The 27,971-nt window shown below is 49.7% G+C and overlaps 1 protein-coding gene across 2 annotated transcripts in view; it reads right to left on the bottom strand.

The window, feature by feature from the left end:
- Positions 1-23,785, bottom strand: part of SLC2A4RG (SLC2A4 regulator) — a 30,393-nt gene extending 6,608 nt beyond the window's left edge. For both annotated transcript variants that reach the window (XM_066624780.1, XM_066624779.1), the window contains exons 1-4: positions 23,375-23,785; positions 16,026-16,204; positions 1,430-1,539; positions 415-653 (exon numbers count right to left, since the gene is read on the bottom strand). In XM_066624780.1, coding sequence (XP_066480877.1) covers positions 415-653; positions 1,430-1,539; positions 16,026-16,204; positions 23,375-23,653 — 807 coding nt within the window. In that variant the 5' untranslated portion in view covers positions 23,654-23,785. The remainder of the gene's footprint in view (positions 1-414; positions 654-1,429; positions 1,540-16,025; positions 16,205-23,374) is intronic.
- Between the last annotated feature and the right edge of the window lie 4,186 nt (positions 23,786-27,971).

Genomic DNA, 27,971 nt, shown 5'->3' on the forward strand with positions numbered 1-27,971 from the left:
CAGAGCTTCTTATGTCCCAACAAGGACTCAAGCCCTGCTGCCCTGGAGAAAGGGAAATCTACCCCGTTGAAAGGGCTGGGAGAAGCCCTGATCTGAGGCTTGCTTAGTCAAAGACTAAAAACAGGGGTGCTCAAACTTTCAACTTTACGGATGCTGGACCTTTAACAAGCGTAGAGAAGAAAGAATTTCAGCAGGTGCAGCTTGTCATCCACAGATGACAAGCTGCACCTGCTGAAATTCTTTCTTCTCTACGCTTGTTAAAGGTCCAGCATCCCTAAAGTTGAAAGTTTGCGCACCCCTGACTAAAAAGCCTATTTTCCATCAGATACTGACTGATGGAAGGCTGACCAATCCTTCACATTTGAAAAACTGAACTGCCCCTTCACCCCCAACTCAACCACCATCCTCTTTTACCTTCCTCTTCCTGGGGATGGGGTCACCAAACAGGAAGTGAGGCACTTCCGTCTCCTCAAGATCTGACTGCAGGGACGAGAGGAAACTGGTGGCGACGTCTGTGGAGAGCGGGGGCGATGGTGTTGAAGGGGTGGAGACGTCACTTGGGGGGTCCCAACTCCAGTCCCCGCTGTTGTTGCTGCTGCTGCTACAGCTGGAGGACATGGCTGGACCTTCCTTCCAGGTGTCCCCATTGGTTTCTGCCAAAGAAGAAAGGAGTCAGGGCGTCTCAGTCTGTTGGTGGCAAACACAAGCAGGCAATCGACTACAGGCAATCGACTACAGGGGTGAACTGCTAAAGAGAAAGCTGACAGGATTTCTGTCCTTAGACTAGCAGACTTACCGTCATGCACATGAGATGGCCTGCAGTTGGTGAACAGCCTGCTTGCACAAGCATGTTGGCCCCAGAGTGTCAAGCAACAGAGGGGTGTGCAGGTAGCAAAATGCTGGAGATGGGGAGGGGGCAGAATACCCGCTCTGCATGCAGAAATTCCCAGGCTCAATCCCTGGCAGCATCTCCAGGTAGGGCCGAAAACCCCACCTGAAACTTTGAAAAGCTGCTGCCACCAGTCAGGAAAGGCAGTGCTCACATCACCCTGCATCTGCTGCTGGAATGGTTTTGAACCATCTCCAGGACTTCTAAATGGCTGGATTTTGCTTCTACGCTCTTGTGAGCTGCCTTGGGACAGAAGAGAGCGAACAAACAAACCAAGCAACCTAAATGGGTCACAGTTTGACACAGGATCGGGCAGCTTCATATGTTTGCAGCCACCAAGTCCAGCCACCGCAGGACTAAAGGAAGACCCAGAGCCAGCTACCACCACACATGATTGCATGAATGGCTCTCTTAGTGTACAATCCTGTGCACACTTACCTGGAAGTAAGCGCCACTAAATTCAATGGGACTTACTTCTGAGCACACATGTGCAGGCTTGACCTGTTACAAAGCCCCGCCTACCCTCCTCTCCCCCCATACCTGTGCTGAATCCATTGGGTGGGTTGTTAAGGACAACGGGGCTGGTAGACAGGCTGGTGAGGACTGCGGCCGCCATGACCTCGTCAATCCCGGCCTTCTCAGACAGCTTTCTGAGGGGCAGAGGAGAAGGGAAGTGGTGAAGAACATTATCCGGCTTCCATTCACGGTCACACAACTGCCACAATCAAGTCTCCAGGCTGGAGACGATCCAAAAACTATGACTGGTGCGGACCACAGAGGCCCATGGCACAGAAAGGGCACCGCAGTTTGATTCTGTCAAGTTGCTGTTCTGGTGGCTGCCAAATTCTTTTCTGAGCACAACTCAAGCTGGTGGTTTTGATCTTTAAAGCCCTTTATCGTGGTTTTGCGGAATCCAGGCATTTGAAGGACCGTCTCCTTCCCTGTCTACCTTCCGTTGTGGGTTCCCTTCCTGGCTGAGCCCAGGTTGATGGCCGCAAGCAGCAGGGCCTTCCTTTGAGTGGCACCTCCACTTCGAAGTCCCCTCCTTTTGGAGACAACAGCACCCCCTGCCAGCCAGCCAGCCTCCTAGCAGGGGCTAAAGACATTATGCCTTACATTTTCTCCCTAGGCTTTTTAATGCTATTTTTAGCAGACATTTAGGGCACTAACCAACTTTCCAGCACCGAAGCTAGGGCAACATTCCCCCACCTTGAGGAGGCCTCCGTGGCTGCCCCCCAACTGCAGGATGCAGCAAACGCCCCAATAGCATAGCTGGAAAGTTGGAAAGCTGGAAAATTGGTTAGCATTTGGGCCTTAATCACCAGAAATAGGACTATTATCATTCGCTGTAGCTTTGGATTTTTTTTTAGCGCTGCTTTTTACTACTTTTATTATCTTTGTTTTGTGATTTGTTGTATTTTATTGTGTATTGTTATTTTAAATTATTGCTATTAGCTGCTTTAGGCATCCTATTGGGAGAAGAAAGGCATAATATAAATATTTTAAACATACACACACCCCAAGCAAGGGGGTGCTTGGGAACCTGTCAGTTCCATCCAGGAAGATTCTTGTGATCTCTGCACTGTCTATTTGCCAGGTAGTGACCAAGTCGCTGGCTGAGCCGTAAAATCCTTTTAATGAATTAAATCCTTTTAATGGATCCTTTTGATTGAAATGCTAGGGGACAATGCCCTCCAAACAATAGTACTTTAGTATAAACATTTATATCCTGTCTTTCCATAATAAACTGCTCAAGGCAACCAACACTACATGCGCACACAGATATTATTGTATCCTGTCCCACCCCCCAACTTCCCCCAGAAATGACCAGGCTCTCCGTTAAAGTCAGTTCCACCAAATGGGAAAGTTTCAGTGCAACAGAGCACCTGACCTCCAGGGCCGTGGTTACTGATTCGGTGAACAGAGCCAAGGACAACCTGCACCTCCGGAGGTCCAACCAGCAGGCCGACTCCTTTGTTGGGCTTGCCAGAGTGCACATACAATACAATACAATACAATACAATACAATACAATACAATACAATACAATACAGCAGGGGTGTGTGTGTGTGTGTGTGTGTGTGTGTGTGTGTGTGTGTGTGTGTGTGTTGAATTCTGACTGTTGAATCCGCTCACCCCATTCTGCACCCCTTATTCCATTCAACCTCCACCTTAGAAAGTTTATCCAGCATGGAGTTGCTCTGCTCCACCAACCACCAGGGTGCTCTTGGAATGGAGGAACAAGGAGGCACAGAAGCACTGACAGAACTCTCTAGGGTACATCAGTGTGAAAGGGGGCACAGGGAAAGGCTCACCTACCTTCCACGGCTCCCTCAGGGCTGCAGCTCTCCTTTCCAACCCTAAACAGGGCACTCTAGCAACAGAGAAGTCCTTTTGCCATTCAAGGAACAGGAGGTTCGTGAGGATGCGACTTGAGGTGCTTCCTGAGAAACTCTCCATTTCTAGACTGTTCTGCCCAAGAGTGGAAAGAAGAGCCACAGTGCCAGCATCGAGGGGGCCCTAGAAGGTAGGCAAGTCCACTCCTGAGCCTCTTCCACACTTAAAATACCTTTCAGAGTTCTGCCAGCACTGCCAACCTTCAAGGGAGGGTTTAACGGACCTCTGAGGACTTCAGAAATTGTCCATTAGAGCAGGAGTGTCAAACCTAACACCCGTGGGCCAGATGCAGCCCCCCCCCAAGCTCTTTATCCAGCCCCCAGGCTATCCCAGCACCATCATCAGCTGCTCTCAGTTTCTAAGCTATGCTTAGTCACTACTTAAAGGGCAGCCAGTGTGATGGTTGGGCTCTCCCATATCTTGAAAATACAATCAAGATTTGCATATTTTCTCTTCTGTCCTATTTGTAAGGAATGAGTTCCTAAGTCAGAACAAAGAGTTTCTTTCTGGTCATGACCTGCTTAATGACATCACTTCACACCCTCAGTAGGCATCATGAATGCTATTCGACTCTGTATTAATAGAGGCTGGCAAATCCAGGGTTCACCAACCAGAAGAACCTGGAAGAAATACATACAGCTTATTGTTTCTGCAGAACATCTTGGGTGTTTGTTTTAGTGTTAATTGTTTTAATTGTTTTTAATAAACCTGTATTGGTTTTATGTTTATACCATGTTAGCTGCCTTGAGAACGCTTTGGTGTGGTGGGATAAAAATACTATAAACAAACATCTATAGAAATACCCTAGTGGTAGTGGGATATGGAGCAGGGTCTCTGAGGAAGGATCAGGAGCCAGCAAAGAGGACACAATCTTGGCTCTCAACCTCTGTCACATGATGGTTGGCAACCTTCAGTCTCGAAAGACTATGGTATAAGCCTACAGCACCTGGTATTCCCAGGCGGTCTCCCATCCAAGTACTAACCAGGCCTAACCCTGCTTAGCTTCCAAGATCAGGCATGTGCAAGGCATGGTCAGTCAATGGTTAGGACCGCCCTGGTGAAGGAGCAAATTCAGCCCCCCTCATATGAGTGCCCCTACTCCCATATACATGAATATAAGGCTGCAGACCCTTGCTGGGGGTACAGCAAGTCTCTGGCTGCAAAGATGCAAGCTAACCCTCTGCCCACATCTTCCACCTATCATGACAATGCTTGCTGCTTGCACACAACATCCAGGGAGGGAGGCCACATCTCTCGCATAACTTCTGAAAAATGGGAGTTTACAGGTTCAACACATGCCAGCCATTGAGCCTGCAACCTTCCCCCTTCAGAGCATGAGTTCTGCTGTGAAGGGATAGGTCCCAAATTCAATGCTTGGCATCGTCAGAAAGGATCTCCTGTCCGGATCCTGGAGAGCCACTGCTAGTTGCAATAAGCAATATGGGATCAAATGGTTGCACATGTTCAAGAGAGGCCTTCGGGGGCTCTGCAAAAAAAGCTGCAGCACTGATGTCACATCCCTTGTTCAAAACAGAAAGTCCACCTCCTTTTTCCTTTTCACCCAGGGCAGCCAAAAGACCCAGTGCAGAGGGCAAGGGAAACCCTTAAGAGTCCCACTAATTGGCCAAGGAAAAACACAAGCTGCGGAGGCTGGTCAAATTACCTAGAACTCCATCTCCAAAAGAGCAGAGAAGGGAACTGCTCCAGCTGGAACTCGGCACTGCCCTGGAATGTAACCGATTAACCACAACATTGTGCAATCCTCATCGCTGGGCTGGTGAACTGCCTGGAGAGCCGTGGGACCCAGTGGTTTCTAGGAGAGGGGGTGGGGGAAGGGGTGCAGCCCCAGCCAGAGAAGGGAGGCATTGTTAAGGGTGTGTGCATGCTGTCTATCCTCTCTCCACACCCCATATACGCAAGACTCATCTCAGGGAAACAAGCCAGGACTTGTTTTGAACACCATAACAGCAGCTGCGGGGGGGGGGGGGAGAAACAGAGCACAGGGCATCCTTCTGCACAGACGACCAAACTCCCCCATGCAAACATGGGTTCTCATTACGAAAGCACCTTCTACACCCGTGGTTTTCTGTAGTCACTTGTCCTTAGGAGTGGGGCTCACAGTACAAAATCTAGTACTGGACTCAAAACTAGGTGGCTAAAAAACCAACTCTTTCTTTTGAAAAATGTTTCTAGTCCTCATGCTTGCAGCGAAGCACGTGAGGACCACAGCAAAGGATGAGAATGAAGAAGAGGGAACACTAAGAATAATAACTACTAAGTAATAATAGCAATAAATTTGGGATCCAGGTTTTTATTGTGTTTCATTGTTTTTAATGTCTTTATATATGTATATTTTATGTTTTTAATATGTTTTTAATTGTGAGCCGCCTTGAGTGTCCTCATTGGATAGAAAGGTGGGAAACAAACCAACAAACTAAGCATGTTAAAAGCACTTCACCTTCTCACAACTGTAATCTTCCAGGTTCCAGATAAGTGGGGGGGGCGTGACAATTAAACCTACCTAATTTAGTAATACTCCCACCACATGTCCTATGGAGGCCTCACAGATATTATCCCATCAGGGTGCTAAAGATCCGGTGCGATAAAATGGCTGGAACTGGCCCAGGGAGACCTGGACTTAAGTCCCTGTTCAGCCAGTAGATCAGTCACACTCACTCTCTCTCCCCTAAACCTACCCTACAGGGTGGTTGTGAAGACAAAATGAAAGAGGATAAAAGAAGAGTAATATTTTACATCTGCATAGCACTTTCTGAGGGTGCAAAGTGTTCCATGTGTCTTATCTCGATACAGTCCTGTAAGGCAAGTCAATATGATTCCCATCTGGAGAAGACCAAGGCTGAATGGGAAGGGCCCGCCTAAACCACGTTCATGGCAGAAGCAAGATGCAAACTGGGGACATCCTGATTTGTACGTCGGTCTTGGCCACGACACCACATCACTCGTACACCTTGTACGATTCCTTAAATTCTCTGGTGGAAGGGTGGGACTTAGCTAGGAGAGTATATTGTTATTGTCACTACCACTATTGGATGTGTCCCCAGCAAGGTTTCTCTCTTTCTTCATACAAGGGAATATTCAAGCATGCAACACATCCCCACCCCACAACGCAAGCTGTACAATGTGTACTATCCTGCATCACCAGTCCTTCGCAGTAGCTGTTGCTGGAATCTCTCTCTGGAGTTTTTTTTTGGGGGGGGGGGCGGGGGGAGGGATGAATCTTTTGGGACAGAGAAACACATTCTACTGCCTTTTGTGACAGAAACTGCCCTGAGAAAGTTGTTTATTGAAAAGCAGTGCATCATCATCATCACGCAGTCCAAGGAAAAAGCATCCCTCACTTTGCTCTGCACGAACTGATCAGCCTGCCTGAAAACTGAACTGGTGAGGTAGAAAACCTCCACTTCCTCACACAAATGTCACAAGACAGGAAGCACAAAGACGGGTTTGCAACTTCAGCAAGTGTCACTTTATGTTCTTGCCACAACAGCAAGAGAGCGAGTGAGCTGGCTCTGCCCTTCGGTATGCCACCAACCTTGTAGTACCACAACGTCCGAGTACCTGTAGTACCACAACACACACCAGGAGCACAAGAACTGGAGTCTGCTCCCACCAGCACTTTAATTTCTGCAACGGTTCATCAGGGCATGGAAAAAAAGAGGCAAGTCATATCCACCAGATTGTGGGCACACCACAGATAACCTAGCAACCATGTAGCATATAGCAGTGGACACAATTCAGTATTTCTTTGTTGCACAGGTAAAATCAAAGAGCTTGTGTTCAACACATCAAAAATATTCCAAGTAAATTCAAGTATAATCCACAAGCAGAAGAGCTGACAGATCTCTGGGTAATTTAGGAGAAGCCAGTGTGAGTTTCCTACACCCGACAGCTCAGCAAGAGCAAAACGAATTAGACTGCTTCAATGAATGGGGAAAAGCAGGAGTAGACTTGGGAGTGAGAGGACAGTAAGCTCAGTTCGGGAGCTGAAAAGAAATCCCTACGCTGACCACCGATCTGGTCTCTCCTTCTAAGGTAGCTCCACCTCTCCACCACCCAAAGGCACTCTTTGGTACGTGGCTCCCACTACTGGACCTCAGGAGTTGGGTTCCTACTAAAACACAAAGTAGGTCTCACAAGGCTGAAGTTCTGCTCTCTCCCTCACAAGGGCATGAAACACACATTCAACACGGTCTGTTCTTATTTCACCTCTACCACCCAACAGCTTTTTGTCCATAATTTGAGAGTGAAACCGAGCCGCACTCACTGCCAGCAATGCTGCATCCCCCACTTGCCTGCAGGCCTCACAGCACACCCTGCCATTGCCAAAGGTCTCCCAGCACTTTGGAGCAGCTAAGGGGGAAACATGAATGGCTACTGTGGGGAAGGCAGCGCCAGCACAAGCTGCAACTCAGGTGCCCCCTGAATACCATCCAGCAGCTGATCCGTATCACTTGGACAAAAAAGTTTAAGATCTGTCAGCCATCCAGTTCTCTGGTCAAGCACAAAGCCAAAAAGAGTCTGTCTCAGGTCTTTCGTCAAGGGCAGGAAAACTACTGAGCAAGGAATTTTGCTTCTAGAGCAGCAATTTTCAGCTGGTGTGCCACAAAAGGTCTACGGGTGTGCTGCAGGAGTTTGGAGTAGATCTTGTTTAAAAACTCTTCAAGTTCTGTGGGTCTGTGTTTAGGGCAACTATCTGCAGAGTAATAACTTGTCCATCCCTCTTCCTCCAGCATAAGAGAACGTGGGCAGTCCTAGAAGCCGCAAGATTTCCAGGAGTGGAGGTAGACTCCCAAGCCCTGCATAGCACCTTTGCAGCAGACTTGTCCTGAGCCAGACCCTAGGTTCACCAACTTAGTACCGTCAGCACTGCCTGGCAGAGTCTCTCCTGGGTTTCAGGCAGGACCCTCTCCCCTGACCTACCATCAGAGAATGACCCCAAGACTTTCTGCATGCAATGCAGGGATGGCTCTACAGACCCCTCCCCATGACAAGATGAGACTGTTTCAATGCCTTGTTGACGAGAGTGCCTCTGAAGCCCTCAGAGATTGCTGCAAGGCTGCCAGCTTGGACCGGTTATAAAGACTTAATTGCACCAGTCATAAAACTTTCACCAGATGCCAGTCCACTTCTGGGCACAATCCCACAAGCCAACTGTCAATGCTAAAGGTCTGTACAGCTTGGGATCTCATGAACACGCCTCCCAAACACTACATTCATCCGCTGCAATCCTTCTCCAAGGAGCTCCCACCTTCAGAAGTTAGATGGGTGGGGACCAAAACAGGGCCCTCTTAGTTGTGGTAGAACTGGAATACCTGTCCCCAAGACACGCGCCAAATGCCAGATCTGTGGTCTTTTTGGTATAGTCAAAAATAGCTTTACTTGCCCAGGTCTGGTAGCAGGACAATTAAAAGGATTACAATTGCTGATTTTTCTGCCTTCCTGCAGGTTTGACTGAGTTTTTACTGTTTCTGTAGTTCAACTGCTCAGTGCTTAATTTGAATCCTGCAGTTTACCATGACACTGTTTGCTGCTCTAGAAGATTGTGGGTGAAATGCAGCAATTTCACATTGTGAAAACAGCCAGCAAAGCAGTAAATACTGAGGAAGAAGCAATACAACTCATTTACTGCAGAATCCAGCTTTGCTTAGTGAAAGTTACCCGAGTTTACTTTAATTTGGTTCTTAGTTGCGGAACACACACTGTCCTGGCCATACCTTCTAGATCGCCAGTCTGCAAAGTCACCAGGCTTATAACAAGCCTCTGAGCTTTTCAGCCTAAGTGAGCTTTACTGAGAGAGGTCACAAGCTGCTTCCCCCAGCTGCCTCCACGGCTGCTATCAAACAGCAAACGCCAATGGTCTGCCTTAAAAAAATAAAAATGTGAACAATCGCACTTGTGCTCCACCCTCCCAAGCCCACAGCCTATCACCACCTCCACGGGGACAGCAGCCCCAATGAAAACTACAGCCTTGTGCAAAAGATGGCCATGCCCCCATTCCAGCCGCGCGGCAAACCTCTGCCCTCAACTCCCACACAACTTCCTGTGGCAGCTCACGATTCCCCCAAAAGGCAAACAAATATGTTACTCCTTTTCTCTCCAGCCCAGCTATAGCTGCCAAAGATCCATACTGGAGAAAGGAAAGATCTGAGCAGGAACTTCCTGTTACTGTCCCTTAGCTCTGTAGTAGTAACTAAGTCTTGTTGCCTGCCAGACTTTTCTAGAAGAAAATGCTTCCCAAACTGCCACTGCCATTAGGTTTTTTTCAAGCCGACACCTACTGAATGATTATGGCAATGCTGAACATTTATCCTGAATTCTGGAAACACCATATTCTCAATAGCTTTTTATGCAACTTACAGCTTAAATCAAAGATATCAGAGAACCAGACAACCACCAAGTTTCTACTTTTGCCCCAAATTGCAGTGGAGGGGGGTTCTACCACTACTTAACTCCTCAAGGACGGCTCTCCTGAGTAAACAGCTCAGTCCAACCCAATGCATGCTTACTCAGTTATTTAATGTGGCTCACTTCCAAGTACATGTGCACAGGACTGTAAGCCCAAACTACTCTTCTTTAACAAAACATCTATAAAAATCGAAGAAAGCATTGTGGTCACTGGAGCAACCAAAACGAATAATCTCTGTCCTAGTTATCATGTCAAGAATGTCCACAACCCTCCAAGCCAGTGAAATTCAGTGTTTTCTTTCTCATGGCACGCTGACCTCAACGGTCTTCTCTATGGTCTCCGCCTCTTGGGATGACACTTCCGGGAGACTCTTCCAGGTTCTCTAGCTCTTTCTAGGGCAACTGTCTGTAGTAACAAATTGACCCTCTTCCTCTGCCACAGAACCCGTAAGAGTTCTTCAGCAATTTTCAACCACTGTGCTCCAAACTCCCATGGCACACCTGCAGACTTTCCAAGGCGCACCAATGCGCCATGGCACACCAAATGAAAACTGCTGCTCCAAGCACTTGGAACATGAAGCACATGCACACTTCAAGCTCCAAGGTTAGGCTGGTGAACCAAATGGAGCCCATTTTGATTATCCTCCTCTATGGCAATCCACAGTTGGTGGTTCAGCTTTCAGTTGCTCAGTGAATTATGACTGTCAGTTACAGCACTGAAGGACGGTGCAGCCACTTTCTGCCCAGTCAACTCCAAGCTTACGCGCTGTTCAGCGACTGGTATCAGCAACTGGAAGCTTCAGGGTCAAATCCAGCCCTTTGAAGCTGTCGTCCCTGGCTATGGGGCTTGCTGGCAGCATGCTTTGCATGGGAAGGATGAGGCCTTCTTCCTCAAACAGACATGAAACTACGCATAGCAAACAGCTCTGTCTCAAGCAGGTGAACAGGACAAATACATAAAAAGGCACTAACTGCATTAGTAGTGTAGCTGCACAGGGGGTAGTGTGGTAAGTATTCCAGGCACTGCCACATGACGTGTAAGCAGCCCCTCCAACTGGCCGTCAGAGCCATTCTGGGAAGCAACGGCAACTGCTATCACTTCCCAGAACGGCTCTGACGGTGAGTGGGAGGGGCCGCTTAGACTGTGTGGCGGCGCTTGGAATATCTACCGCATCACCCCCCTGTAGGTACGCTACTGGCTGGCACCCACCTTGTTTCACATCCTGTGTTCTACATGGAGCCCAGAGTTTTCTAGACAAAGAGAAAAAAGCCCACCAACAGTAATCGTTCAGCAGCCATTCGGAAAAGGCACGTGCCTGCTCTGAAAAATTAGAACCCAGTCGCAGAGGTTGGCTTCCCATGTCAAACTAGACTGTCCAAAACAAGATCTGCTGCCAAAGTCCACAGAATATTATGTTCATAGTTTTAATTCAAGGGACAAAGAGGCTCTCCCTCCCTACCTCACCCCAACACTCACATGCTCCCCTTTTGAACTCAAAACGAAGGGGGGAAAAAGACCCCCCACTTATAAGCCAAAATATGCACAAATCTCTTTCTGCCAAAGAGCTTGGGGTAGCACCTCCGGCTTGTCTCCTTTTTCATCCTAGCAAAATGCTTAACTACATGGTTACTAGCACTGTAGAGGGCAACAACCCAAACCCCAACCCAGGTCTCAATCTGAAATTCCACACAGTGGAAACAGGAGGAGGACAAACAGGAGGAAAGTGCATTCAGCTCTCTTACATCCACTACGGCTTAGTTTCAGCATGGGGGTGAGGATTATGGTTCAAGGCTTTATGGGAAAGGTGGATACTGGGAAGAGGTGAGACTGTCCGCCAAAAAACCCAAACACCTTCCAAAGGCAGAGTTTGCAGCAGACGGAGAATGCATGCATGCTCACACGCCCAGCCCACGCTACAGAACTGTGCTGCTGGGCAGGTCAGGAGAGACACCACCAAGTGGGCAAGCCGCCAAGTCACACTGTTTACCCGGAGAGCAGTGCCTGGACAGGTTTCTGTCAACTGCTCTGCACTGCGGGGGCCCACGTGGAACGCCTGGCAAGAGACGGAGTTTCAAGGCACCAAGTGCACAAAGCGATCAGCCTTCCATACTGCACTGGCACATGCCTCCCCTGTTACGAGCTGCTGTGAGCCTGCAGAAAAGGGCCCCCCACCCAAAGCCTGGGACTGTGGGTGGAGGGGGCTTCCAAGAACAGGAGTCATTTTGCAACCAGACCTCTGACCTGCAGGAGGCTTCCTTCCTGCAGGACTTCCATCATGTTCCAAGGTAACTTGTGTAAAACGGCCTAACTGTGCATATTCTGCACCTGCCCAGGTGGGGGTGCAAAGCAGGACACTGAAGCCTCAGCCATTAAAAAATTCAGCTCAGCCTCCTCTGGCCAAGATGCTTTCAAGCCTATTACTGCAGCCTTAAGGGCTAGAAACTTTGTTTAGTGAAAGCTGACATTTTCAGAATGATGACTCTTCCACCACGCACCGATTCCTAAATTTGCACCATACAACAGCACAACACACGTGGCTCTGCTACACCCAAGTGTTTTATGACCTAATCTCAAATTCACCTATTTGCAGAGCAAGTAGAGAGCAACAGACTGGCTTTCCCCAGAACGGGACTGTAGATTGTGGGCCTGCTGGGGCGCAGCTGAAACAATTGTGCCCGATCAAGGAGACTTGTAAATAGCCAAACTGCCTGGTTGTCTACGACAAGCGAAGAATAATATCCAGCAGACCAAGCAAAGAAACTTTACAAAAGTTGGTTATTATGTTCCTTTTTGAACCAAAACACAAACACAGGTCTGTGTCAAGGCAGGCAAGCTAGTACAAGTGCTTGTGGAATAGGAACTTTCTTGGGCTTGTTTGCAAGCCTACAACAGAGCACACAGTCTGAATACTGTCAGTGAAGACAGTCATGAAGACAGCCAACGTGGTGCACTGGAGGGGGCGGGACAGGACAGGACAGTGTGTGCAAAAAGATACTGGGAATGCTTGGGAGTAAGCCCTATTGAACACAACAAGATTTGAGTAAACACACACTGGATTGTATTGTGAGTGTGTTAAATGCAAGCAGTGCAAGTTCAAACCTTCACTCGTGAGGCGAGGGGGTTTCATCAAGTCACCCTCTCTCACCCTGGACACAATAACGGGGCTTACAAATGAAAGGGGGCTACACCACCATCAACACCATGACAGACCCAATAGGGTACAGCAATTAGAATGCAGGCCTTGAACCAGGGAGATCTAATCTCTGCTCAGCCACAACACTCACTGGGAGACCCTGGGTCCCTCACACTAGGATGAGAGACATCCTGCCTCACAGGGTTGTTGTGTGGCACCACGCATCATCTTTCCCTTCAAGAACTTCCTCCACCAATTGCAACACACAGCATCACAGCTGTGTACAGCTGAAGGGGAATTGTAAGTTGGCTAGGACTACCCAACCAAGGTCTTTGCCGGACTTCTGGTCTAAAACTGACACAGTCTTCCACTGGCAAGTACACAGGGCTTTCAACACCGAGGCTTACAATAACACCACTCTAAATCCTTGACAGCCAGAAGTAAGGGCAGAAAGTGTTGGCTTCCAGTGAGCAAGATAGGATTACAGCCAAAGTCTTACTGAGCACAATGGACGTACTTCTGAGCAAAGTAAATTGTTTTCAAACACCACTAATGCTGGAAACAAAAATTCAGATGTGTGCACGACAGATAAAGGATCCGTTCTGGATCACCTCTCCGCCAGGTGGTGCTCTGTCCAGCCCACCACTGCCTGAGCTCAAGGCAGCCCCATTGTCCTGGGGTGGAGGAAGTAACTTCCAAGCCAGACAGCCCAGAAAGGCCAGGCCAACCAAACGCCCAGCAGCTCCCTGCTGTAATCTAAGAAGATTAAAGACACATAATTGCCTCCCGATTTAAGGCTTATTTTTAGCCTGGTGCTTCCCCGGTCGAGAGTGACGTGGTTTGCCAGCGTGCCACATTCTCGGGGCAGCTCTCAAGAAGCACCGCTGCGCACGGCGTGTGCCAGCTGCAGGCGCTCAACCCGCTGCATGTCAGTGGCTGCCAACCCACTCAGGAGCCAAAACTAGAAGAATGACTTGAATCACGCCATTGGCTCCAGCAAGCTTGCCTTTTTTCCCCTCCCTGTAAATAGCACAAGCAGGAATACACCCCTCCCTCCAAATCTGGACTGGGACCATGGCACAAGTAGAGAGACTTTAAACCTACTCCCTCCACTGCAGTCCCCATCACAGCCTCCAGAATGCACTGTCTGCACTAAGAAAAAAACAACACTGATTCCTTTTGGGACCTTTTTCCTCCCAGGGCAGACAGCACATATGGGGAAAAGAGGATGGTTGGTATTGCCACAGGCCCCCAAATCTTCCATCATGATTCTGTCCATATCTGCTCCTTTGCACATACTATTTACAGGAAGGAGGGAAGCAAGCCCCCAGAGACATTGACAGGATTATAGTCCATGCTGTGGAAATGAAGGAAAGTGGATGAATGTAAAAATAGGGTGCTGCCTTCTACCACACTGCTTCTTCTAGCCCAACGCTGTCTACAGTTTTATTTATATGCTGGTTTTCCACCAAGAAGTTTTCGAAGCTGTGTACAACACAAAATGAAAAATGTCACAATAAATAATCGACAAAAACCACCACACAATCTAAGCAGCTGAACAACCCAAGAAACAGCAAACACAGCCCAAAACAACATGCACCTAATAACCATAATCCATAGGGCAAAACCAACGAAATAAAACAATTTTAACTGAATGCAAGTTAACTGAATGCAAGAACCCTGCAAGATAGGGGCCATGTACTCTGCCCTGCAAAACCACAATGCACACACACTACACCACCATGTTAAAAGCTAGCTAAGGGGTCCATTACACATACAGGTTTTTTCTCTTTTAATCAAACATACTGATTTATTTAAAAGAGTAAATATGTCTACCTATATCTAAATTTTTCTAGTTTCTTGACTTGGGGGAAAAAAAAAAGACTTTCCTTCATGACTTCCAAATGCCCACATATTTCAAACACTTGTAAAATAGACAGATATGCAAGAATTACAACAAGATGCTGCAAGTCAAGTGCAAGCTGGAAAAATCCCAGTCTGCTAAAGGGTCAATATTTTTATGCTACATGTGTCATTGACAACATGCACAAAAACCAAATCAGTAGGAAGATACCAGTTTAGCACTAGGACACGTGCACAGCATGATGGACCTGGGATTTTCAACTGCAAAGGCTGCTGGTATGCCACGAGAATTGGAAGCACAGCAGTTGAAAATCACTAAAAATCTCTTCCAGGTCCAGCAGCTGTTTCTAGGGCAACTGTCTGTAGTAACAAATTGCCAGTCCCTCTTCCTCCGTGGGCTCTGCAGACTGACAATTTGTTACTACATACATTTGCCTTAGAAAGAGCTGCAGAACCCAGCAGAATCTCCTAGAAGCCGGAAGCGAAATCACAAGAGGCGAAGACCAGAGAGGCCAGTGCACTGTGAGAAGACAGACATTAAAAGCACTGCCCCAGACAACATCAAAAGGAACAAATTCCACCAGAGGGAGGCCCAGAAAGATGTCACTCATGGATTACACTTTCATCAGGTATCAAGAATGGGGTGCAATCCTGTTGATAACGGGGTGCAAAGGCAGCAGCTCAGCTGGCCACTGGGCAGGGCAGGCTGAACCTCTGAAGTTCAATCCTAATGCAAGGGGCTGCCTTATACCGAATTCCAGCAATAGCCCACCTACATCAACATTCACAACAGCTCCCAAGATCTTTCCCAGGCATGTCACAGGGAGGAGGGCTTTAACTAGAAAAGCTTCAACTGAACTAGAGGCTTGTGCTGTGGCTCACCCTGTACAACTTGACACCGCAACAGCACTGAAGAGAGGCTAACCCAGTCGTGGCAGTAACAGCTGTAGCCAGGGCCCAGGCTGCTTGAGGTTTAAGCTGCAGATGAGAAAATGTCTGGAGGGATAAAATCAACTAGCAGACAGCCAGAGCAGCTCCTGGAAGACAGGTGTCAATATGTCCATGGTGGAGGAGGAATGCCTTTGCTAAGTATACCACAATTACAGTTGCTGAACTAGTTTTTAGGGAAACCTCCTGCAGCCAGGCCAAACAACTGACCTAGTTCAAAGGTTCCTCAACACACTGAAGAAACTCACCACCTAATTTTCCTTTTCCAGGTTCAACCAGGTACTACCAAGCCTGAGACTCAGAAAGCCACAGCACACATTCTGCTCATCAGATTCCCCACCCCCAGCAACTGTACTCAGATGGTTATACCTTTGCCTGGGCACCGGGATGTAGGCCGAATGGTGCAGGGGGCTCTGGTCAAGGAGTCGCAGTGCTACTGCTTCTTCCTCTGGCCGCTTCAGCACCAAGGGGTCCAAGGGATGTCTTGTCTGGCCGTTAACTGGTTCTGCTTCCCCCGGAAAGGCCTTCCCATTGCAGTGAGTGGGGCTCTGAAAGAAGACAGAAAAACGTAATGCCACATGTGGGTAATTAAATCAGTAAGTGGTAGCCATAAAGTGTGATAGCTTTCAATTCCATTAAGCCCAGAAACATGACATGCCACTACATTGTCAAGTGGCAGAGAGTTCCTCGGGTCAATGCTACAGTACACAAAGGGTGGAGGGAGCGACTGCTTCACTACAATGGCCATTTGAAATCCACTGCCTGTTAGTTTTATCTATTTATTTATTAGATTTATATTCTGCCTTTCTCCCCGAAGGGCATCCATGTTTTGTCACATGAACTCCAGAGCAAAAATCATTGTTATATGTGACGCCTTTGTCCCCGGCCTTATCCCCAGCCTTACACGAAGGGGAGATGTTCTTGGGATACCACCAGTAGTTCTTTCCAGGCCAGTAGGAACACTTCCTGTCTATACAGGGACAGGCAGGAAGGGCTTGACTTTGCTCTCATAATCAGGAGCCTCTGGTTTTATCTTAGATAAATGGAGCAGGTGCAGACTAACAGGCAGCTCCACAGTCAGGCTCTCCCAAGCCAGCAGAGCTCTAGATAAGCATGTCCTGGCATGGGAATAATTCTTCTACAGCACCCCTGACAGTAACAGCACCACTTACAGGGGCACTGCAGAGTACAGTTTGCAGCTAAAGGGAGTTAAACAACAACAAAATAGGCACACAGTGTGTGTATGTGCGCGAGCGCTGTGGCTTGAGTTGCACCTTTCCATCTTTCATGTCTCCAAGGAGCCCAGGGCAGCACTCAAAGCTGCTCCTCCTTGAACAATCCCATCGGTTAGACTGAGAGTGACTAGCTCAGGATCACTGGGAGGACTTCAGGGCTGAGCAGAGCAGGAATCAGTAGCCTGATTTATCTCGGTCCTGTTCAACACTCTGACCGCCTCCTGCCACCCTGGCCATCTCCAGCTCAGTCAGCACTGGTTCTTTTACACAGGACACCCAGGCAACTCACAATACAGAAAACTGGTGGCTCATATATCCAAATGCCTACTAGATTTCTACATCCCAGCCCAACCTGCTCTCAGCTCACAGGGAGCTTCTGCACTGTGAAGTTGGGGTTGTTGAAAAGTAGCATATAAATATTCTAATTACTAAACTTCCAGGGAGGCCTGCGCTGATGAGAACTCCTTGCTGGCCATGTGCCAGGAAAGGCTGGGGGAGCAAAAAAACTAATCAGATCACCTGAACAATGCACGCAATATGATCTCTTTTTTTCCTGACTCACAATTCTATTCAAAACCATAGAACTACCCCACTTCTTTTTCTTAAAAATGTCAGGCAAACTGGAAAAGAGTTTTTCTGTGCAGAACCAGTGACAGCCAGCTTTCCTCTCTGCAGAAGAATAAGAGATTGGGCCGGGACATAAACAGACCTGGTTTAAGCCAGAGGAGCAATTGAGGCCCGAGTTATAGCTGCTCAAGAACACCATGTAGCACAAGCAGATACACTGTGTACATGGCAGATACACTGATCCAACCCATGAGAGTCCAATACAGCTCCTTCAGTCCAAGGGCAGAAGCATTTGCCTCCCAGCCATGCCGTGATTCCAGGAAATATGATCTCCACTTTCCCCAGAGATCTTCCAATGCTGCATAAGATAGAAATTCAACCAGTGAAGCGTCTCCTTTCTGACATGATAGGGAAGACATCACCTGATGAATTTCTTCTTGTTATGTATGGCTAGTAAACTCACAGAAGACTGGTCAGTATCTGGGAAACAGTGGGTCTGCTAGGGGAGAGACCTGCTCAGCGGCAGAATATCTGTTTGGCATGCAGAAGGCTCCATACATGTCCTCTTTTCCCACACAACCTCAGCAATAGCCCCAAATGAGAAGACCAGAAACCAACCTTGGGTCTCAAAGATGAAACTAACACAGCTCTCCAAAAGCAATATTGCCCTTGACTGACGCACTCAAAACTCCATTAACACGGACAAACAAGCCTGTGTGCCTGTATCGTTTCTCCAACAAGAGCCAGAAATCCAGATGACCCAAAATAGTGTCCCATTCCATCTTCTCCCACAATAACCTTCAAGATCTTTCACAAAGACGATATTTTCCACTTGACCCCTCAACAGCTACCTTCCTTCCCCTAGCCCCACTGCAGACCGTCCTATTTGCAATCTCTACAAAAAAAAAATCTTCCTCACAACAGTGAGTGCCACCCTTCCAACAAACAAGGTATTGCGTGCCCTTCCATAAATCATAATACTGATCGTCTCACTTTTCCTCCTCGCGTGTCCGACTTCAGCTGAGATTGCAAGATTCTCAGACATACTTCACAATGTGCAACTCCGCCTAACTATGAGGGCTCAGAGGGGGTTAACACTCTTCCTAACCAATAAAATATGTTATTGCGCAACAAAATACCACAATAGAAGCATTAAAATGTCCTGCTTAAACTTGCTTATTCTAAAGACATTAAATTCTGTTCCAACTAGAAACTCTTGCAGTGTAAGACCTGGATGATCCTCACAGGCCAGTTTCCGAGACACCCAGCCCACCCCAAACACCACCAAAGGTGCTGCTGGCAGCTGGCCGACTCACACACCCCTACCTAGCCCATCATCTCGGCTTGCCGCCTGGCTCCCTCCCTGCCTCTGTTACAGTGTCCTATCCATCCATCTTGCTGTCTCCTCAGAAAGAGGTGCTTCAGGGAGAGGCTCCCAGGAACACAGTAAGGGCAAAACACTGTGCATGAAGCCTGCCATGTCAAGATGGGCTTAAAACAGGAAGAGCCTACCTGCTTGTCCAACAGCAACCACAGGGTAGCTGATCCAGACAAGGGGCAGAAGGGAAGGAGCTTGAAACACTTTCCCTTTGCACCACTGTCCAGCCAAAAACTGCCTCCCTAAAGCAACTATTTGGCACAGACAGCGACGTTGAGTGGGGGATTTTCAGCAGGTAAAATGTGCTTTTCCACCAAATGTTAGAGTTAGAAAGGACCATAGAGGTCATCCAGTCCAGACCCCGGCTCAGCACAGGTAACTCCAGCATCCCTATCAGGGGACCATCTAGCCTCTGCCTAAAAACTCCAACTAGGGAGAACCCACTACTGAACAAGAGAGACTGTTCCGGGGCCGGGCAGCCCTTACCATTAGGAATGTCTTCCTCATGTCTAGTCTAACAATTCCCCTGTATTTTCAGCCCGTTGGTAGTTCTTGTCCTGCCCTCAGGAACCAAGAAAAACAAGCCCATCCTTCTGTGCAACAGCCCTTCAGACCCTTGAAGACAGTTAGCACAAATCATAAGAGACGGCTATCATAGTCTCCTCCAGGAGAAACATAACTGTCCCTCAAAGGACTTGGTTTCCAGACCCCACCTCACCTGAGTTGCGCCCCTCTGAACTGGCCCCAGCTTACCAATGACCTTAAGAACATAAAAACATAAGAACAGCCCCACTGGATCAGGCCATAGGCCCATCTAGTCCAGCTTCCTGTATCTCACAGCAGCCCACCAAATGCCCCAGGGAGCACACCAGATAACAAGAGACCTCATCCTGGTGCTCTCCCCTACATCTGGCATTCTGACTTAACCCATTCCTAAAATCAGGAGGTTGCGCATACACATCATGGCTTGTACCCCATAATGGATTTTTCCTCCAGAAACTCGTCCAATCCCCTTTTAAAGGCGTCTAGGCTAGACGCCAGCACCACATCCTGTGGCAAGGAGTTCCACAGACCGACCATGCGCTGAGTAAAGAAATATTTTCTTTTGTCTGTCCTAACCCGCCCAACACTCAATTTTAGTGGATGTCCCCTGGTTCTGGTATTATGTGAGAGTGTAAAGAGCATCTCCCTATCCACTCTGTCCATCCCCTGCATAATTTTGTATGTCTCAATCATATCCCCCCTCAAGCGTCTCTTTTCTAGGCTGAAGAGGCCCAAACGCCGTAGCCTTTCCTCATAAGGAAGGTGCCCCAGCCCCGTAATCATCTTAGTCGCTCTCTTTTGCACCTTTTCCATTTCCACTATGTCTTTTTTGAGATGCGGCGACCAGAACTGGACACAATACTCCAGGTGTGGCCTTACCATCGATTTGTACAACGGCATTATAATACTAACCGTTTTGTTCTCAATACCCTTCCTAATGATCCCAAGCATAGAATTGGCCTTCTTCACTGCCACCGCACATTGGGTCAACACTTTCATCGACCTGTCCACCACCACCCCAAGATCTCTCTCCTGATCTGTCACAGACAGCTCAGAACCCATCAGCCTATATCTAAAGTTTTGATTTTTTGCCCCAATGTGCATCTGTCCTGGGACCTTCACAAAAATGAGGTGCCCAAAACTGGACTCAGTATTCCAAGTAAGACCTGACTAGTGCCAAATGGAGCAAAACAGCTACATCTTGAGATCTGGGCCCTGTTAATGCAGCCCAGCGCTGCATTTGCTTCTTTGCAGCTCTCCCCCCCCCCACATACTTCTTGTAGGAAAAAACCCTATGCACCAAGACAGAGAACAAAAGAGATGCCAAGGCTGCACTTAAGTCTATGCCCTTTTAGTCTGCACACAGGGTCCTGAAGCGGCATGGCTCCTCAGCTGGCATGACCTATTCTTTCTTTATGGATCAAATAATAGGCACTGCCTAGTTTGATGAAGGAGGCAATTCCCAGATGTGCATGGGGGGCTGTGCATTGCACCTTAGAGTTAAGTCAGCAGCAATTATCCTTGGGCAGCCTCTCTATAAGGCAGGAGAAGGCAGGCAGAGGGAGGGGGCCGGGCCGGGTCAATGCAACTGGCCTGCTGAGCAGAGGGGAATCCCAAGAGCCCAGAAGGCACAGACCCTCTCTCAGCCCCCACTGACTGGGCAACAGGACTGGGCTATCACCCAGTTACTGGGAGGAAGCCAAGGGGCAGGGGGCACACTCTTTTTACTCACAGATTTCTAACCTAGAAGTTACCTTGGGAGTGCATGAGTGAAGCCAGCTCCACTTCTAAACCAGAGAAACCGAAGGGAGCCTGGTGGAAAGCTTGGGACATGTCCCCAGAGTAATCAAGAGTCCTGCCAGTGGTATAGCTAGACAGGGTGCAAAGCGCTAAGTTTTGCAGGGGGCCTCCCTGTGGCATGCAAGTGGCCCCTCCCCCTCGGAGCCATTCTGGGCGGGGTAGCAGCAGCAGCCCCTCCCCCCAGAGCCATTAGGGGGAGCAAAACGGAGGTGTTCGCCTCTGTTTTGCTCCCCCCCAATAGCTCCGATGGGGAACGAGAGGGGAAAGGGTTGCTTACACACTAAGGGGTGGCTTCCCTGCAAAACTTACAGCCCAATCCTATGCATGTCTTCTCAGAAGTAAGTTCTATTGTGTTCAAAGGGCTTACTCCCAGGAAAGTGAGTATGGGATCGCAGCCTTAGTGCCTTGCAGCTGTAGCGAGTCTCCCTGCAAAACTTAGTGCTCTGCATCCCCTCCAACTACGCCACTGGATCCTGCCCCTGCCTGCCTTCCCCTCCAGGCGCCCTGCACTAAACCCTCTCCGCCCTCCCCCCCATTTCCTCACTCCAGGCAGATCCAGCCCTGGGCCAGCAGACCGGCAGGCAGGGCGTCCCTGGAGTGGCTACTGGGCCGCCGGAGAGCAGGCCGGCCCGTCCCCTCCAGCAGCCAGCCAGGCAGGGCGGAGCAGGAGGCGGCTCCCATCTAACTCCCTCCCCGATCAGAACTCGCAGCGCAGCCATCTTCTCGCCAGGAGGAAACTTTTCTCTCCTCCCTCCCAGCAGCTTGCAAGCCGCCCAGCTCCAGGCAGGCTGCCCGGCTGCAGCGCGCGCTCTCCCGCTTTGCAAGCGCACCGGGGCGGAGACTCCCGGCTGCAGCCCGGCTCCACTCCCCAGCGAGCTCCAGCAACGCTCCTGCCCCAGTTCTACCAGAGGCAGCAAGCTGCCATCCTAGCTACACTTTACCGGGAGTAAGTCTCATTGAACAAAGTGGGACTTACTTCTGAGTAGACAGGCACAGGCTTGCGATGCTGGCTGCAATCCTAGCCACACTTTCCTGGGAGTAAGGCTCACTGATTCTAATGAACTTACTTCTGAGTAGACAGGCCTGGGTAGACAGGCCTGGGCTGTCAGGCAGCAACCCTATCCACTCTTTCCTGGAAGCGCCATTGACTCGAATAAAACTTACTTGTGAGTAGGCAGATACGATTGGACTATTAGGCTGCAATTTTAGCCACTTTCCCAGGAGTAAGCCCCACTGACTCTAATGGGACTTACTTCTGAGTAGACAGGCCTAGGATTGGGCTGTTAGGCTGCAACGCTATCCACACTTTTCTGGGAGTAAGCGCCATTGACACGAATGGGACTTACTTCCGAGTAGACAGGCTAGGATCGGGCTCTAAGACCCGCGGCGCTGTCCCGCTCGACTCCACTCGCCCAATACGATCGAAGTGGACGGCCCCCGCCCCCAGCACGCGTCGGGCCAAAGGAGGCTTCTCCTTCTCCGCCCCGCAGAAACCCCGCTCCATCCCTCGGACTTGGGCATATCCAAGTGCTTGCCTGGTGCTCCCTGGAGGAGTCCCTCCAGCCTCCCCTCGACCATCGCCCCACTCCGGCTTCCGAAGGGCCATATATGGGCGCCCCTCTTCCAACCCCACCTCTGCAAAGAGGGCTGTCGACCCCCCCTTCTGGGTGCCGCACGTGGGAGGGTCTTCCTTTGATCGCCCCCTCCTAAAGTCTGGTCCCTCCCCTTGGGAGACCCACCCAGCAGCAGTGGCGTAGCCAGAGGGGGGGCAAGGCGCGAAGTTTGGCAGGGAGCCTTCCCGCGGCGTGCAAGCGGCCCCTCCCCTTCGGGGCCATTCCGTACGGCTCCGTTTTGCTCCCCCGCCCGGAATGGCCCCGAAGGGGAGGGGCCGCTTGCACGCCGCGGGGAGGCTTCCTGCCAAACTTCGCGCTTTGCCCCCCCTCTGGCTACGCCACCGCCCAGCAGAGACTCGGGATCTCCAGGGAAGCCCCTCGGCCCGCTCCAGCTCGTGTCCCCCTCCCATGGCAGCTTAGTCCCCCCTCCTCCCCCCGGAATAATCCCTCCTCCTGCAGGCCCCAGTGCTGGGACACACCCACCCACCCGCCGGCCTGCAGATCCGACGGAGTGGGGGGCTGGGGAGGGGGAAACCTCGCCGCTGGTGTCCCCCGGGGGGGAGGCAGGCAGGGGATTGGTACCTTCTGCAAGAGCGGGAGCCTGCCTTGAGCGCCGTCCTCGCAGCTCCGGCGCCGGCTTCTCCTGCGGACGGACGCGGCGTCTCCCACCAGCACCGTGTAGACGGCGTTGCCGGCGGGGGGCGGCTTGCAGGGGGCGACCCCGCAGTACAGGCCGGCGGCCGGGGGGCTGCTGTCAGGGCGGCAGCAGCAGGGTCCCGCTGACGTCAAGCCGGGCGGTGGGGAGCAGATCCTGCCCGAGGGGGAGGCCGAGCGCTTGAAGAGGCGCGGCTTGGGGTCCATGGCGGGGGGCTGCGGATCGCGGGTGGGGGGCGCGGCAGGCCCCTTCCCCGCTGCCAGGGGGTGGGTGGGAGAAGCCGTGCCGGGCGAAGCCCCCCGCGCTGCCTCCAGACTTTCCCTCCAGCCAGCGTTGCCCCCCGCACCACGCCCCCTTCCCTGCCGCTTGCCCGCGCTGGCAGCGCCGCTTCCCCGCCCTCGGGGGCCGGGCCAGGAGAGCGCCGGGCTGGGCAGAAAGAGATACATTCCCGCGGCCTGCCGCGCGCTGATTGGGCGGCGCGTGTATCAACATTCGGAAATGGAATGTTGCCCCAGCCGGCTCGCGCGCTGATTGGCCCGTCCGCCCTGCGAGTCGCCGCGTTCGAGGGCTCCGACCCAGCCGCGCTTTCCTTCGAGCAAGCCCCGTTGGCTCGAATGGGACTTGCTTCTGAGTAGACAGGGAGAGGCTGGGCTACGAGGGGGAGGAGGCTGGGCGGGTGGCTTCTGAGCATTATTTTTTCAGTGGTGCGCTGCCAGAAGGAGGTGCTCCGGCTGCGGGGAGGGGAGAGCCGGCCTCTTGCCGCTCGCTTCAGCGGCCATCTTCAGAAGGTGCAGTGGCGTCGCTGGAGGGGGCGAAGCACGAAGTGCTGCGGGGAGCCTCGCCGTGGTGTGTAAAGCCCTGAGAGCCCGATCCTATGCACTCTAATCAGAAGTAACTGTGGTCAATGAGGATAGGGTTGCAGGGAGCCTCACTGTGGTGTGCAAAGCACTTAGAGCCCAATCCTATGCACGTCTACTTTCTTCTAAGTCTTATTATGGTCAGCGGGGCTTACTTCCAGGAAAATGTGGCTAGCATTGCATGCTGAGTGTTGCAGGGAGCCTCACCACGTGCAAAGCACTAAGTTTTGCAACTTACGGCAGGGTGCAAAGCACTCAGTGTTGCAAGGAGCCCCACCCCTTCAGAGCCAGGCACAGACCTCTGTTTTGCTCCCCCCACCTGGACTGGCTCCGAGGGAGGGGCCACTTGCACACCGCGCTGAGGCTCCCTGCAAAACTTAGTGCTTTGCCCCGCTCTAGCTACGCCACCGGGAGCGTGAGCCGCTGGGCAGCGCTGGATCTTCCTCCAAAGACAGGCCAGGAGCCAAAGCCCCGTTCCTCAGCCGTGCCAAAGAGACGGGCAAAGTTCTCGCTGTGCTTTGCAGCGCCACGAGCCAGGCAGGGAACCCTCAACTGGCAGCTCGCGCTGTCCTCATCTCGAGCCCAATCCCATGCGCGTGTCTGCGCTGAAGCAAGTCCCAGTGTATTGAATGGGGCTTACTTCCAGGAAAGTGGGTATAGGATTGCAATCCTACTCCTCCCCCCCCCCCCGCTTCGCTTTCAAGTACTGATTCAAGGTGGGTGTGTGGTGCTCGATTTTACAGGCTGCAATCCTGTGCACGCTTTCCTGAGAGTAAACCCCTTTGAAGACAATAGGGCTTACTTCTGAGTAGCCCAGCATAGGATTGTGCTCATAGTTAGGAAAACAGCTTCCGTTGGCTTCAGTGGCAGCCTTTTTCCTACTGCAGAGGTTTCCAGACTTTTTAGCAGTGGGACCCACTTTGTAACACAACACTCTTTCAGGACCCACCAAGCTTTACAAGACTTAAAAAAAAATCTAGAAATTATTTCTTTGTTTACAAAAAAAGATCAATTTCTTTTAATGGGGCAGCCCTAATGAACTTTTATGAATGCTCTTCTTCCTTCCCCCTTCCATTTCTCCCTAGAAAAATAATAATATAAAAAATCTTTTTAAAAAATTCCTTATTAGGTTGAATCAACTAAGACACATTTCTCTCTATTTACACATTCTTGCAAACTGCTGGAGCTGAGCTCTTTGTAGGGCAATTATCATCATCATAGATAGATAGATTAGAGATGCTCTTTACTCTCACGTAACACCAGAACCAGGGGACATCTGCTAAAATTGAGTGTTGGGAGAGTTAGAACAGACAAAAGAAAATATTTCTTTACTCAGCATGTGGTTGGTCTGTGGAACTCCTTGCCACAGGATGTGGTGATGGCATCTGGCCTGTTTGCCTTTAAAAGGGGATTGGACAAGTTTCTGGAGAAAAAATCCATTACGGGTTACAAGTCATGGTAGGTATGTACAACCTCCTGATTTTAGAAATGGGCTATGTCAGAATGCCAGATGCAAGGAAGGGCACCAGGCTGCAGGTCTCTTGCTGTCTTGTGTGCTCCCTGAGGCATTTGGTGGGGCCGCTGTGAGATACAGGAAGCTGGACTAGATGGGCCTATGGCCTGATCCAGTGGGGCTGTTCTTATGTTCTTATCATCATCATCATCTCCTACAGTTTGCAAGATACAATAATTGCTCTGCAAAGAACTTAGCTTCTGCAGTTTGCAAAATAGCCTCTGAGCTCTTTGGCTGGGCAATTAGCAGCTATCTTGCAACCTCCAGGAGCTGAGCTGCTTGCAGAGTAATTAGTAGCTATTTGATTTTTAAATAGCATCAGGGCTTGAGGCAATTAGTTATCTTGTCATCACCTGGGTTTACTTTGGAAGCACTGCTCAGTACTTTGTGGCCCACCAAAACTCAGGTTGTGATCCACCAGTGGGTCCTGCCCCAGTTTGGGAAACACTGTCCTATTGTAAATGGCATGAGATCCAAATCAGAAGGGGGGGGGCAAAGCATTAAAGCCTCCCCCCCATGCTCACTTTTCCACACCAATCTGCAGTTTTGCTTTGGATCATGTGGGTCAGGCTGTAGTACTGCCCACTTCCTTGAGAGTAAGTCTCATTGAACACAATGGGGCTTACTTCTGAGTAGACATGCATAGGATTGGGCTGCAAGTCTTCTGAGCTGTTTTTAACCAAAAACCAGAATGTATAAAAGGGCCCCCATGTCTCATGTGTGGTTTTGCCCTGAAGCTCTCTTGCATGAGACCATGCAAAGGCAAACAAAAACCAGGGCATGTAGAAAAGTAGCATGTCAGGTAGAAGGCTGGACTAGAATCCTTCCTGTGATGCTAGGTTTCTATGTGCAGAATCATACTTGAGCTAAAATATGAAAGACTATTCAGCTATGTGGCATTTGGTGGGCCACTGTGAGATACAGGAAGCTGGACTAGATGGGCCCTTGGCCTGATCCAGTGGGGCTCTTCTTATGTTCTTAACCCCTCTTTGCATAGACAGCTGCCTTGTACTGAATCAGGCAATTGGTCCACCACCTAAGGTTAGGAAGCTTGAGACAGAAGGGAGACCAGTTTGGGAAAACCTCCCTGCCACTATGACAGAGAGCCCCCAAATTACTCTTCCCTTGCCAAACATAAGAGGCTATCCTCTCCACACTTACTTCAGAGCAAACCCTACTGACAATAATGGACCTTACTTCTGAATAGGCATGCATAGTATTGGGTTGTTATTAAGCCACTGGTGGGTGTTCAGTCTTTAAATAAGGACCTTTGATTTCCATCATAAAGCACATGGTTGTTGAAATGTCTCATTTTGTATATGACTCATAAAATATCTGAATTGATGTTATCTGAGCTTATCCAAAGCAAGATCCCCTCCTCGCCTTGAAATACCTTTTGTTGATGTCTTAAGGCACATGACTGAAACCCATGCTAATTTGTTTGGAACAAATTGTGTGGAAATGTGGAAGAAAATAGAACCACCACAAGATTAAGTTCCTTCTAATTTTTTATGGACAACTTCTGAGAGAAATACTTCCTGTTTATTACATGTTTGGATTCAACAAAAGCAGCAAATAGATGTGTGCATTTTAGGTCAATCTTTATGGAGTTCTATAAAAGGGGATTGTTCGTTTATTTGCCTTGGGGCTGTAATTCTTGACTAATTGTGGACTTTCTGCTACTATCTTCTCACACACCCCTCCAATACTTTCAATTTACACCATAAGGTTGATGATGCAAACTAATGCCTTTTGGAGCAGAAGTGAGCCCATAAAATAGACAACCTGGCTTGATTTTAGGGATCTGTCCATCCCAATCACAAACATTGCCCCCCAAAAGGTATTTCTTTAAGGACGAAAACCGTATTTGGGGAATTCTCTTACAAAACATTGCAAACCTTTATCAGCCCAGAGGGCCTTCCTCTTGATTTTGTATGAAAGTGGCAAAAAAATGTGGAGGTGGTAAAATCAAGCATACAAAGTTAGCAAACATTCCTTTCTTAATTACAATAATAGGATAACATCTAGATGATATATAAAGTTCAATTATAAATTCTGCTCATTGTATAGCAAGACCTCTAATCTGTCCCAGTGCACTCATTCACTGCATATGGGACTTGTGCTTTTTGTGACAATAAGCCAAACGAGCTGCCA

The sequence above is a fragment of the Tiliqua scincoides genome, chromosome 4 (genome assembly GCF_035046505.1).
Source record: "Tiliqua scincoides isolate rTilSci1 chromosome 4, rTilSci1.hap2, whole genome shotgun sequence".
NCBI classification, from domain to species: domain Eukaryota; kingdom Metazoa; phylum Chordata; class Lepidosauria; order Squamata; family Scincidae; genus Tiliqua; species Tiliqua scincoides.